The 13,837-nt window shown below is 32.0% G+C and overlaps 1 protein-coding gene across 1 annotated transcript in view; it reads right to left on the bottom strand.

Annotated features, from left to right (window-relative positions):
• Nucleotides 1-13,837, bottom strand: part of DIAPH3 (diaphanous related formin 3) — a 449,127-nt gene that overhangs the window by 179,669 nt on the left and 255,621 nt on the right. The window contains 4 exon segments of the mRNA XM_043995139.1: nt 2,914-3,083; nt 12,940-12,967; nt 12,969-13,013; nt 13,015-13,039. Of these exon segments, the coding sequence (XP_043851074.1) occupies nt 2,914-3,083; nt 12,940-12,967; nt 12,969-13,013; nt 13,015-13,039 (268 nt within the window).

Genomic DNA, 13,837 nt, shown 5'->3' on the forward strand with positions numbered 1-13,837 from the left:
AAGTGTCTGTTCTAAGCTCTTTTCACTCACCACATTTTCTCTTTGGAACCTTATTAGCTAGCTCCTATAGGTTCACCTATGATCTCTGTAGTTAACTTGCATAGAGCTATAAGCATATCTGGCTATAGTTTCTAAACTAAGCTCCACACTCATATCACAAAGGGTCTAGTTCACATTTAGAATTGATATCCCTTGGACATCTTAAAGTAAACGTGTCAAAAACAGAATTCATCTGTTCTGCCAAACTCATCCCTCTTCCCCACTTCCCTTTATCTGTCTAGGGTATCACAATCTGTTCAGTCAACAAGGTTTGCAATCCCAATGCTAAGTTCAGCTTCTCATTCTCCCTCACCCCACATAGATTATCAATTGCCAAACCTTATTAATTCTATACATAAAACACCTTCATTGTCCTCACTATACATATAGCCACCTAATTCAGTCCCTCATCTCCTCTTTACTGGACTATTCCAATAGTCTTCTCATTGGTCTCCTTGCTTCAAGTCTCCATTTTTTCCATACAGTTGTCAAAATGATTTTTCATAAACCCAAGTCTACCCATATCTTTCCACTACTCAATCAACTCCAACAACTCTTACTGACTCTACTATCAAATGAAAGCTCCTCTGTTTAGGTTTTAAAACCCTTTAGAACTTTCCCCAACTTATTTTTCCAACTTTACTGTCCCAGCCTTTACTCCCAGCCTTGTACTGTTACTACTTTTTGTTCCTCATATACAACATAGAATCTCCTGCCTCTCTGCCTCACTGGCCAATCTCTAATCCAGTGATATATGCATTCCCCACTTTTGTTTCAAAGAATCCTTCTTCTTTCAAGATGCAGTAAAAGCACCACTTGCTATGTGAAACTTCCAGATCTCTTAAACTGTTAGTGCCCTTTCTCTTAGACATCATGTGTAATTATTTTTATGTAGTATTTTATATTAATTGGAAACATATATATATATACACATACATATATCCAAATATTACATATATATATATATATATATATATATATATATATATATATATATATATATATATTTTTTTTTTTTGTGGAAATTGGGGTTAAGTGACTTGCCCAGGGTCACACAGCCAGTAAGTGTTAAGTGTCTGAGGCCGGATTTGAACTCAGGTACTTCTGAATCCAGGGCCAGTGCTCTATCCACTGCACCATCTAGCTGCCCCACATACATTCTTGTTATGTCTCCTGTTAGAATTTAAGTTTCTTATGATGGATGTTTGATTTACTATATTCTACAACCCCTGCATTTAGCATAATGCCTAGTATTTAGTAGAACTTAATAAATACTTGATTAACTTCTCTAGACCTGTTTATTCATCTAAAAATACTCTATGTCTGAAGATTCCAAATGCAAATATAAATGCCTAGTAAATCATTAAGTCATGATTCTGACTTTCTATCTTAAACTGCTAGTTTTCAGTACATTTTAAGAAGGGCAAACATGAATATTAGATTTATTTTCCGAAATCCATAATTCTCCTTGTAAACAATTTAAATACAACATGAATAGAGAGAATAACATTTTTCATAAAATTAACAGTTTTTCCACAATACACAAAGTTTGTAATTCAAATCTAACAGTTCTCTTCCTTCAAGTAACATATATGGCAACGAAGGTCCGACACCAATTTAAATATTTCCTTTACATTTATAGAGGAAAAAAATCTTGCAAAATTGTTGTCTTGAGGGCAAACTGTCTTTGTTTTTTAGTAGTTTTATTCATTTACTAGTTTAGACATAAGGTTTTATTTCAAGGGTTAGATTAGAGTATCTTCAATTGAACACATGAACTTATCCACTTATCAAGTGGTCTGAATGAGTCAAAATATTTGCCTCAAGATAAAGCTATCTAGAGGCAGCTAGGTGATGCAGTGGATAGAGCACCGGTCCTGGATTCAGGAGGACCTGAGTTCAAATCCGGCCTCAGATACTTAACACTTACTACCTGTGTGACCCTGGGCAAGTCACTTAACCCCAATTGCCTCACCAAAAAAATTAAATAAATAATAGTAACTAAGGGGCAGCTAGGTGGTACAGTGGATAAAGCACCGGGTCTAGATTCAGGAGGACCTGAGTTCAAGTCTAGCCTCAGACACTTGACACTTACTAGCTGTGTGTGACCCTGGGCAAGTCACTTAATCCTCATCACCCCCCCCCCCAAAAAGAATAATAGTTACTTTCTTTTAGTTGTGGAACATGTTCACTTGTATCCCTAAGGAGTCAACATACTTTCTCACTTTAATATGTTGGTTTTGCATCTAATCAGCTAATGCTTTTCAAAGATCTTTTAAACATTCTAAAATGAAAGTAAGTATTCTACATCAAGAGAGAGCTCCCTATTTAGAAAGCCAAAGAAAACCCTAGGTATTTAAAATCCATTTCAAGGTAAAATCCTGGGTAGCTTATTGTAAAAAATATTAAGAAAAGGTATATATCTGTGTGTGTGTGTGGGGGGGGGTTGTTAGCCAGGGGTGGGGCTAGAGATTCATAAGAGCTATTCTTAGTTTGGTAAATTATACCTTAAAAATACAAACTGATCTGAGTATAAAGAAGTAAATTCATAGCTGAATTTTGTTATAAAAGTGCTCTGTAATCAGTCAGGAGGAGTCCTTTATGAACAGATATAAAGAACTTCTGGATTCATCTCATTTTCAATCAAAACTTCTGATAATAGTTTAACATGGGAAAGTACAGGAATAAATGAATATATGTTGTCCATAGATTTAGAATCTATAAATTTTAAAAAGTATGGTCTTATTGTAGATAGGATTGGCTACTGGGTATAAAAGCAAGCATGAAACAACTGAATAAATCAAGGAAATATTATGAGATGTTCCCGAAAAAGAAAAGATTATTTAAAAAGAATCAAAGGCAGATTTACTTTACCATGAACATCGTTCTGAAGTTATTTAAGTCCGTAAGTAATTCCTCCACAGACACCTTCTTCCCGTCCATAGCATAGTACTCCATTATGCTCTGGTAACACTGCCCCATGTTTTCATGCATTCTTGAAATCTTTTGGAATTGTTCTTTGGCAGAGATCACAAAACTGTATGCTACAGTTAAGGTAGTTGGAATATATAGAGAGAAGGTAAATGGTTTAATAAACATGTTTCTTTTACAATAACCCACTGCCCCTGCAGCATTAATATATCATATCCATTAACCACTTTCAGAAAACAGCAAAATGCTTCTCAGTGTAATTTTTAAATCATGTATATAAATTCTGGTTGATTAAATCTAAACTAAACCAATATTTTTAAGATGAGAATGTTTAAAAGCCCAAATTTCTTTTCCTTTTTCTTTATGTATAAATAGTGAGGGTTATAAAAAAAATGGCCCATACTTTTAACTCTGTAAATCCATTCTGGTCATATCTCATTTGATGATAAAAACAACATTGAGAGAGAGAATACTTTATCATTTACACTTTAAAGATGAAGAAAATGAGGATCAGGGAGCTTAAATTATTGGACTAACAAAAAATAACTTGTTAGTTGGGATACCAAGGCTAGAAATCCACATGTTCTGAATGCCAATTGAATTGAGGAGGGGGATTTGGGGGAGGTGGGATGGTACTGAAAACAGTCTCAAAGTTTTATATGTTTTGTTATTTAAATGAAGACACATGGAATATTATGTAGTGAAAGACATCAAAAAGACACAATAAAAATACTAATAAAGGCTGATCCTTTCTACCTCTTGAAAGGAAGAATCTGAAGGACAATAATCCATTTCCCCAAGTAACTTCTGTATAAACAAGCCAAAAAAAGAGGGAATCCCAATAATTTCCCAATATATTCAGGTAGAAGCAAGTAAAGTAGGTAAGTAATCAAATGCAATAATCATCAAAATTATTGGATCCTGGTTAAAAATTAGGGAGGATCAGTGAAAAATGATTAGATATACAACATACAGAAGCAAAGAAGCACACTAGTAACAACGATACTAATAATGCATGGTTGGTGGAACTATTAATTGGTTCAGCCATTCTAGAAACCAATTTAGAAATATGCACACAGTTATTAAATTGCCGACCAGCAATACTACTTCTAGGTTTATACCTCAAAGAAATATGAAAGTAGATTGTATCCAAATACTTATAACTAACTCTTTTGTTCATAGGCTAGGGGGAGGAGGTCCTAGCGAACAACTGGAAACTAAAGGGATTGTCCATCAATTAGGGAATATTTGAACAAATTAGGGTATATTAATTCAATGGCATACTATAATGTTATAAGCAATTATGAAAAGGATGATTGCAAAGAACATTAGTTAGACTTGTATGAACTGATATAGAAAGAAGTAAAGCAGAAATGGAAAAGTTCATACAATAACAACACCTGGAAAGATTTAAAAACTGATCAATTCAATGACTAACCCTAAATCCAGAAGATCTATGAAGAAGCATATGCTAACACTTCTCCTGAGAGAGGTGATCGACCTTGAGGTGAAGAAATAGATAGACAGACAGACAGAGTTGGCTTTTGTCTTTGTTATAAGTACTCTGATTTCCTTTTTTTAAAAATCATTTGGGGAGATAAAATAATTTTTTATTGAAAAAAGATCATTTAATAAAATAAGAGATTTCAGAACATAAGAAAATGATCTTTAGAATTGCCTTACTTAAAAGATTATTACATCATATGGCTCTAATTATAAGTCCACCTTATGCTAACTAAAAATATAGTGGTTATTTATTGCTCACCTGCTGTAAAAAACATATTTTACACATGAAAGTTACAAATTCATGGTTATAAAAAATGTGTTAAATTTCATTGAAGACTTATAATTGAAATATTTTGCAGTTCCAATAACAGGACTGAGGTATATTACAACTAGTCATGATTACAGTGGTAGTAAGGCTCACCTACAGAGACAATTTAAAAGGCAGAGACTGTTTAAAAAAAAAAAAAAGGAGTTATGAAATGACACCTTCCTGGTGAGACAAAAAAAGTTGTAGACCTTGGTGGAAAATAACTCTTTTATTTCATAAAGTAAAACTTTCTTCCCATTTGGAGATCTGCTAACCTGGTTTAGTTTCAGTAATCAATTTTTACTTTTTAGCTACTAAATTTGAAGTTATATTTCATCATAATAAAAGAACACTTCATGATTAAACAAAAGACCAAACAAGTTAAGCATTTAGGAAACATGCTCATGAAGTTAAATTAATGCACACCCTCAACCTCAGTGGCTTTGTGAATGCAAATAACTTAATCACCCAACACTTCATTAGTTTTGTCAATGGTAAGCTCTACATACAAACTAACTATATCTAGTAAAAAAAAAAAAAACCAACAATTTTAAGTCTTTAGGGGAGTGGGAGAAGGGGGGTGCTGGCTTGAATAATTCAGGCTCCATTAACAAATCTCTGTATCTGATGGATTGTTCTTTGAATCAAAGAAATACTGTTTGAGGGGGCAGCTGGTGGCACAGTGGATAGAGCACAGGGCTCTAGATTCAGGAGCACCTGAGTTCAAATCAGCCTCAGACACTTTGACACTTACTAGCTGTGTGACCCTGAGCAAGTCACTTAACCCTCACTGTCCTGCAAAAAAAAAAAAAAAATACTGTTTGAGCATCAACTATGTAGTTGGTGCTGTGGGAGATAAGTAAGACAAAGCACATAGCCTGAAGGAGATGACAATCTAGGTAATCAACACAAGGATAAAACACAGAAAACAAGGTAAGAAAAAAAATCAAGTTTATGGGGATAGATTCTTTTTTAAAGAAGGGGACGATTATTGTGGATTAGAATAAATGGTGGAAGAGGCAGGATGTGAACTAGGCTTTCAATAAGAATTCATATTTGAAACATGTAAGTATGAAAAATACTTTTGAAAGACTATTGCAACATTATACACGTGAATATCTTGTCAAAAATATCAAAGAAAATGTGTTGCTTAAACACAAAACACCAGGCTTCAACTTAACATTTAACAACTGCTAAAGTTTTGACTCCTTAAGACATACTATTATAACTTACATTTATTATTTCTATAGTGCCACATGTTATTGTGAATATTTTCAGAGGAAACTTCAAAAATGTATCAAGTACTTATAGATAGATTAGATCTATGATGCAGAACTATATGTAAGACCAATTTTCTGTTCTTTGAAAAAATTTTGGTTTAATAAATGAGATTTTTAACATATATATCTTTAAAAATGCAATTTTAAAATCAATTCTAGTTCAAAGTATTTTATCTCATTTCATGTATCTTGTGTAATTTCAGGAAAAACTGATAGATTAAGTAAAGAATCAACAACTTTAAAAATCCTTAACCCAGTGAGTACAGTTATGTGATGCAAAAGGGTATTGGATATAATAACTTATTCATTAAATTAATATTTAATTTTTAATAAAGAAAAAAATCATATCACACTAAGTACTCAAATGTATATATTAATCCCTCTTCTCTAGAAACTATAGAACTCCTTTCATGGCTTAAATAATTTTTTAAAAAATAGGCAAATAGGGCAGCTAGGTGGCGCAGTGGATAAAGCACCGGCCCTGGATTCAGTAGGACCTGGGTTCAAATCCAGCCTCAGACATTTGACACACTTACTAGCTGGATGACCCTGGCCAAGTCACTTAACCCTCACTGCCCTGCAAAAAACCAAACCAAAAAAAAAAATAGGCAATATCTATTTCTTTATGTTTTTCACAGGTAAATGTCCTTTCACACATTTCTAACATAGTGAAAGTAGGCTAAGATTTAGAAAACTAATTTAATGTGAATATGACAGTCACACAAGATTGTAGAACCACTGTGAACAAATCACAAAAAGTTTTCTGAGACAAGGTGAATTACTAATGCATTTTTTAGTCTGGCAATGCCATTTTTTGGTTGTTTCTCATTTTAAAGGTGTTTGGAATTGGAACATTTGTGTTAAACTCACTTATTTTTTAAAAAAAAAAATGACCCTAACCAATTAAAAATAAAATAGAATGTCATATTAAGATATTGTGCTATTACAACAATATCAGATTACCTACATATAGTAGGACAAATGAAATTAGCAGGAGGTTAGTGTTTGGAACAAAAAATTAATTATCCCCAAATGGAACTACTGAAGCTCTTGTGAGAATAGTTTTACATAAAAAACATTATTTATACACTTCTCATTCCATTATGAAAAAACATAAATTAAGCAAGAAAAAGTTCCAGTCTATTTTTCCCCCCCATGATATGGCAAATTGGGGTAAATCAAAATAATAGCATATCAAGAAACTATCTATAGTACTGAAATTTATTTAAAATCATAACCTTTGACAAAAAAAGCTGTCTAAAAGGTAAAAAGAAGTTATAAAAAGTTCCAAACCCATACAGTGTTCAAAAAAATAAATTAGAAGTTGTGGCCTTAAAAATCAGCAATCTACATTTAGTAGTCAGCAATCTCAATGTGACCTATTGGCCTTATGATTAATGGAGCTAAAATACATGGTTTCACTCACAAATTTGTAGCTGAAGCTAAATTTTCCTTTTCTTCTAGTGATGATCGGTGTGGTGTATTAGAACAAGAAATGGGCAAGGAATGCCTGAGTTTATAGCTGACATTACTTTGAAACTAGACTGACATCTAGTTTCATAAATGACATTATTATAAGGGGCAAATCTTTGATTTTTTACTGGATTTTTTAATCTGTATATCAAATATAGTTGACTCCTTCCAACTTATCAAAGCTTGTTTTCTCTGATTTACAAGAATTGCATCAGAATAAAATTATTTGAAATTAATTTTAGATAAGCAACACAAAAGTATCATTTACCATAATATTTTCTTATTAATTAATTTTTAAAAATCACCTGAAAATTGTAAAAATATAAATTTGTGAATTAAACCAAATTTTAAATATATTAAGGGAATTTTTAAAGGGTACCTATGTGGTTTTTTTTAATAAAGTAAATAGTTCTTACTCAATTCAAATTGTCAATCTCACATCTCCAAATGCTTCCAGAATATTTCTACTTAATGCTGCTTCATCATTAAAAATTCATCATGGCTAAAAGTAAACTCATAGTCTCCTACTAGGTGTTTTACTAAATTTTATAATCTCCCTCATGAAAGGAAGATAACAGTGATCAGTCCCATTCTCTGTAGATGGCTTCTTAAACTTTTTCCACTTGCTACCCCTTTTCTTTTTTTTTTTTTAAATTTTTCAGGGCAATGAGGGTTAAGTGACTTGCCCAGGGTCACACAGTTATTAGTATCAAGTGTTTGGGGCCAGATTTGAACTCAGGTCCTCCTGAATCCAGGGCTGGTGCTTCATCCACTGGCACTACCTAGCTGCCCATACCCCTTTTTCATTAAATTAAATTTTTACATGACTTTGCATATAAAAGTATATATAATCAGTATACAAATCAAAACTACTGCCAAATTTTTTGAAACCTCCACATTTAGTTACAACGGACCCCATATGGGGTTGTGAGTTACAGTTTAAGAAGCTTTGCTCTTTATTACTAATTTGTGACTAACAGTGATAACATTAGAATCAGGATTGCAGTTTTTGCTTTCATCTATTTTAATAGTTCTTTTAAAGAAAATATGAAGGAAAAATTGAACAAGAGGAAGAACCATGCAAATGATATGCTAGAAAATCAGCTGAAGGGATTTCAAGTTCATTCTGTTATTTTAATCTCAGTTAATATCTGGATCCCAAAGGAAAGGAAGTGAAATTTTGAATAAATGGAGTTTCTGTTGCTGTTGGATTGTATGTGAACTGTTACGGATTTGGAGACAGCCATCATCATTCACAGACCTTTAAAAAATTGCATAAGAACCAGAATCCGTATGTACAGTTTGTTTTTCAAGTATATATGCATGTATATACACACATATATATATTTCTCTATATATAGACACACATAGGAATGAAATTAAGTAGTAAAAAAAGGACTCGTGTATACTTTCTATACCTCTTTGTTTTCTCCCACACATTTTAAAACTTTTTATTGATGCTTTTTTTTCAGGAGGCATCTATCATCACCACCAATTAACCTCCCCCTACTACCACCTCTCCCGCATCTCTGAAAAAGAGTCCATAGGAAACTACAACAACAAAACCCACCAGCCTTGGATAGCAACACCTATTCCATTCTGAATCTTGACACAAAAAAATGAACTGCTATTTTTATATGTTCTTCTACTTCAGAATTAAGGTATATCGTTCATATAAGGATTAAAAAAAGGGATCAACAACTTTATTGGTAAAAAGAACTCCCAAATGTGGACCTTCCATCCACCAGTAAAGATATGCACATTCTCTATAACTTAGAGTTGAATTGCCCAGAATTTGCCCATGGTCACAAAATTAGTATATGTCAGATGAATCTTAGACTCTTTGGTTTTGAAGCTGGATTACTTTCTTATATATATATATATATCTCATACGGCACCTCATATCATTTATCTGCTAAAAATAGCCATATACAAGATATCAGTTCTAGAAAGTGAGCCAATTATGTCCCTTTCTGAAGAAGGTATTATTATTATTATTATTATTATTATTATTATATTACCTTTATTTCAGTAATGGGGAAAGTGAGGGGTAAAGACAATAAATATTTCAATCATTGCTATTAAGCTGGATTCTCAGCTGGAGCACTTGATTTCAAATAATAATAACAACTGTTGATACTGACACTAGGCAAGTCACTTAAGCTTTAAGTATTGTAGGCAATTCTCTAACGCTATATGTTGCAGAGGGGTGTACTTGCATTGAGAAACGGATGTCAATAGGCCAAAGAAATCATAGCTAAGTCCTTCAATATCTATTAAACTGGACACAAAAAAACAGGCCTTTGTTTCTAGTCAAGGAATCGGAATGGTCAAAGATGACTCCCTTTTTTTGAGATGGAAAGTATAATGTTTTCTAATAAGGACAGGAAAATTTTCAACTGTAATTAGAACTCTTCATGGCTTTAGCTAAGAAAATAAATTGCAATTTCAAATCAGGGACAGAAAATACAGTTTAGGAGTCAAAATATGAACACTGAAGAAATGATGTAGGATTTTAAAACTACCAAAAATAATTCTGTAAAACTACTGCATGCCTTACAAAGAAGATGGACACAATAGCCTAATATTTCTTACATACTAGAGTTGTGCTCACAAATATTTAATGGTAAATTCTTCTAATCACATCTCTTAATAGGATTAACATGACACAGCTATACAAACATCATTATATAATATAATTAAATAAATAACAACTCTCCAAGTTGATATAATGCAATAATGCCAGACTAGAATTTTTGGAGAAAAAAAAATTTAAATTAATAATTCCTTTAGGGGAGAGAGGAAATATTTCAGAGCATATACAATGCTACAAAGGTGACAATTAAAAATCACTAAAAGAGATTTTATACTATAACTTTCAAAATTTTTAGGCTATTCTCCAAAAAATTATTTACAAGTTATAGCTAATGGAATCCTTATTAGTTCTCTAGAAGGAAAATAATTAAACTACATATGAATTTTAAAAGTGTTGTGATTTTACTACACTAATTATGTAAACTACTGCTTTCATAATTCTACCAACACATTCTTTCTCAAATCACATATTTGATATATACTATACTTAACAAAATACTCAAACACTAACAGAGAGTATGAGAGTTAATTATCTAAACTTTGGCTAAATACATGTTTATTTAAAGTATTTTTTATGATCCCCTAATTCCTTCATTTACGAGATCTAAGAAAATCACACAATTTTGCCATTCTGGTACGATCTACACAAATGAAATTTAATATTCTAAGCCTTACTTCTTTGCCATTCTGAAAGTAAACAAGGCTTTTCAGTAAATAGATTTAATTGCTTTTAGACTAGTTTTGTCTAACTAAGATGAACAGCAAACTAGAGCAATCTGAAATCTGCAAAGAATATTTATGATTATAAGCTTTGTCAATATGAAAGTGCACCAACTGCTCATATATCTGACTTCCAAAAGATAAAAGAATGCTAATCAGTTCATTAGAGGCTTCTAGGTTGGGATATTTAGCGACAGGATGTAGTCGCTTGCTTGTCCATGAAGTATAATGGTACTAAGAATGAAAAATTGTTTCCAACAAAGCACAATGCTTCCTGTTCTGATTGCATGCTGTTTGCTTTTTTGAGCTGCATGCCTTTCCAGATACTAACATATTCAAAAGCTTCCCACGATCATATTAATACAAGTATGGTTAGGTCCAGGACTTCATTATGCCAAGAAGGATTCACTAACCTTTACATCAAACTCCTTGCTTAGCAATTTATTGGTTCCTGTTTTACTAAATTGGGCTTTTTAATTAATGCAGTCACAAAGCATTACCAAAAGCCACATGCAAGTCTCCCGTTCTAAATTGCTGCCTGTCCACAGGGAGAAAATAACAGGTGAATATAAACTCCTTCAGTTGGCTGTAGTTAATGATTAAAATAGCTAAATGCTTTAAATGAATATAAATAAAAATCATTAATGACATGTATGCTGGCATGTCTGTTACAAATATAACCATATCCTAATGCCAAATAAAATGAAGCAGCATAATAGAACATAAAACTTTAAAAGCATTGGGATGTAATGGAAAATACCTTTTGTAAATGTAATTTTGTAAATTTTGTAAATGTAGAACTTTAATATCTTCAGTTTTAAAACAAACTACTATGACAATATGCTTACAGTTTTATGTAGTAAGGGAAACCAATCTCATTTGAACCTAGAGTAGCAAAAGATGTTATTGAAAATAAACATACTGATTAGATTTTAGTATTTCTGGAATACATTTCTATAATATTGTGGAAAAAGCCAGTAAAGAAGTTGAAACAAAATGCATCTATGATCAAAATGACCTAAGCCACATTCTTATTTCATAATTCATTGAAAGCTGTTGTAGGTGGAGACACTTTTTAAGTGTCACAGTTTTAAAAAAGGTATAAAAAATGTCTGTTTAGAAAAGCTCAATTTTTAAAGGAGGCTTTCATAAAGAAGTGAGAAGTCCAAGTGGAATTTTAATATTATACAAAAATAATTTACAGCATAAAAGGTAATTTATCAGTCCATTTTCACAGCATTGCTTATAAAGTAACCCAAAATTAATTTCAGAATTAATTTAATACTTTACCACCTCACTACATTAATATACAAATTTAATGATAACAAAGAAAAAACTCTTCAACTCTTAGAAGGAATGTATGTGTATAGGATGAAGCTTTTTTTTTTTTCCGTCAACTGAGTTTTTTTAAAGTCTCATGTGAGGGACTGAAAATATTTGTCAAAGTAGGAATTTTGATGGAAACTATTGACAGAGTTGAAAACTGAAAAGCAATTATGAAGAAATATAATCTGAACAATATAATATAGAATATTGTGTTATATTATATTGTATTATATTATATAAATATAATATAATCAAGAATAAGAAGAGATTTACAATATCTTGAGCATAACTCATATCATCGAGAATGGACATATAAAGCCCTGTGGTTTTTTAAAAAATTCCTAAACTATTCCAACAGTACAGTAAATCTACCATTGTTTTTATCATTTATTATTGAATACACATGATTTGCATGGGTTATTTTAATTCACATCAGTATTCGAGGTGAAGAGAGACAGAAAGGACGACATTAAAGGGGAACAAAACTAAGAGTATTTCCCAAGGTAATTCCAAGTGAAATAAAGACCATCATGATGACACAAATTAGTATATTGTGCACTTTGATAGGTAAACTGTGTGTTCTATTGGCTTTGAATATTTGGTCAATTATCGGTAATGAAAAGGTGAAAACTTACAGAATATTGATGCTGAATTTGCATACAGGTCATCAAGATAAATTTGAAACACTAAATAAATCTTTAGATTGAACTATTTGACTAGATGTTCTTTAGAGGTTGTGTTAACTGTCAAAAGGATATGGACATCTTGTTAGAAACTTGTCATGCTTGTACCTCAGGGGAAGGAAAAGAATCCAAATCCTTCTCAAGCTGCTGAAGTTTGCCTTCCCATCTGTTTCAGTTCTCTCCAGGTTTTCTGCAGAGACTAAAATATGTGTGATATTAAAGATCTCAACATCATGGAAGATTACATTAGCTAAAAAGTACAATGTCTAGTAGGATATACATCTCTACAAAAAACAGTTATGATAAAAGAATAATGTGATATATATATATATATTATATAGTTGTACATATAATAAGAGAGGAAGGAATGATAAAGGTTATTGAAGATTAATCCTTTAAAATTCTAAGATCCATTATGAGAATATAGTATTTTTTCATATATTTGGGGGTAACAATGTAATAATTCCCTTTAAAGTATTAGACAGGATTTAGGAAATACTGACAGCAAAAAAAATCTCCATAATTCAAATACTGCTTTGGTTATGTTGTTTTCCAAGCTAAAACGAGGTAGTAAAAGAAAATGCTATCATCAGTAGAGATGACAGCCCCATACTATTGTTCCTTATTTCTCTCTAATCTTTAATCTCCCCCTATCTATTGAAGCCTTCCTTGGTATGTATAAAAGTACCAGTTATTCCAAATGTTAAAAAAAAAAACAACCCTTATTAGAATCAAATATCCTCTAAAATACTGTCCTATTTTTTGACTCCTTTTCTTAGCCACATCCCTAGAAAAAGTTACCTGTCCTCATTGCCTCAACTCTATCATCTTTCACTCACTTTTCAATATTTTAGAACCTTACTCCTTACATTATTACTCAATAGAAGCTGCTTGCTCTAGTCAGTCACCAAACACGCACTAAGCACTATGTGACAGGCATTGTGCTAAATTCTGAGAATACAAAAGAGACAAAAATA

Source organism: Dromiciops gliroides, chromosome 3 (genome assembly GCF_019393635.1).
Source record: "Dromiciops gliroides isolate mDroGli1 chromosome 3, mDroGli1.pri, whole genome shotgun sequence".
Classification (NCBI taxonomy): Eukaryota; Metazoa; Chordata; class Mammalia; order Microbiotheria; family Microbiotheriidae; genus Dromiciops; species Dromiciops gliroides.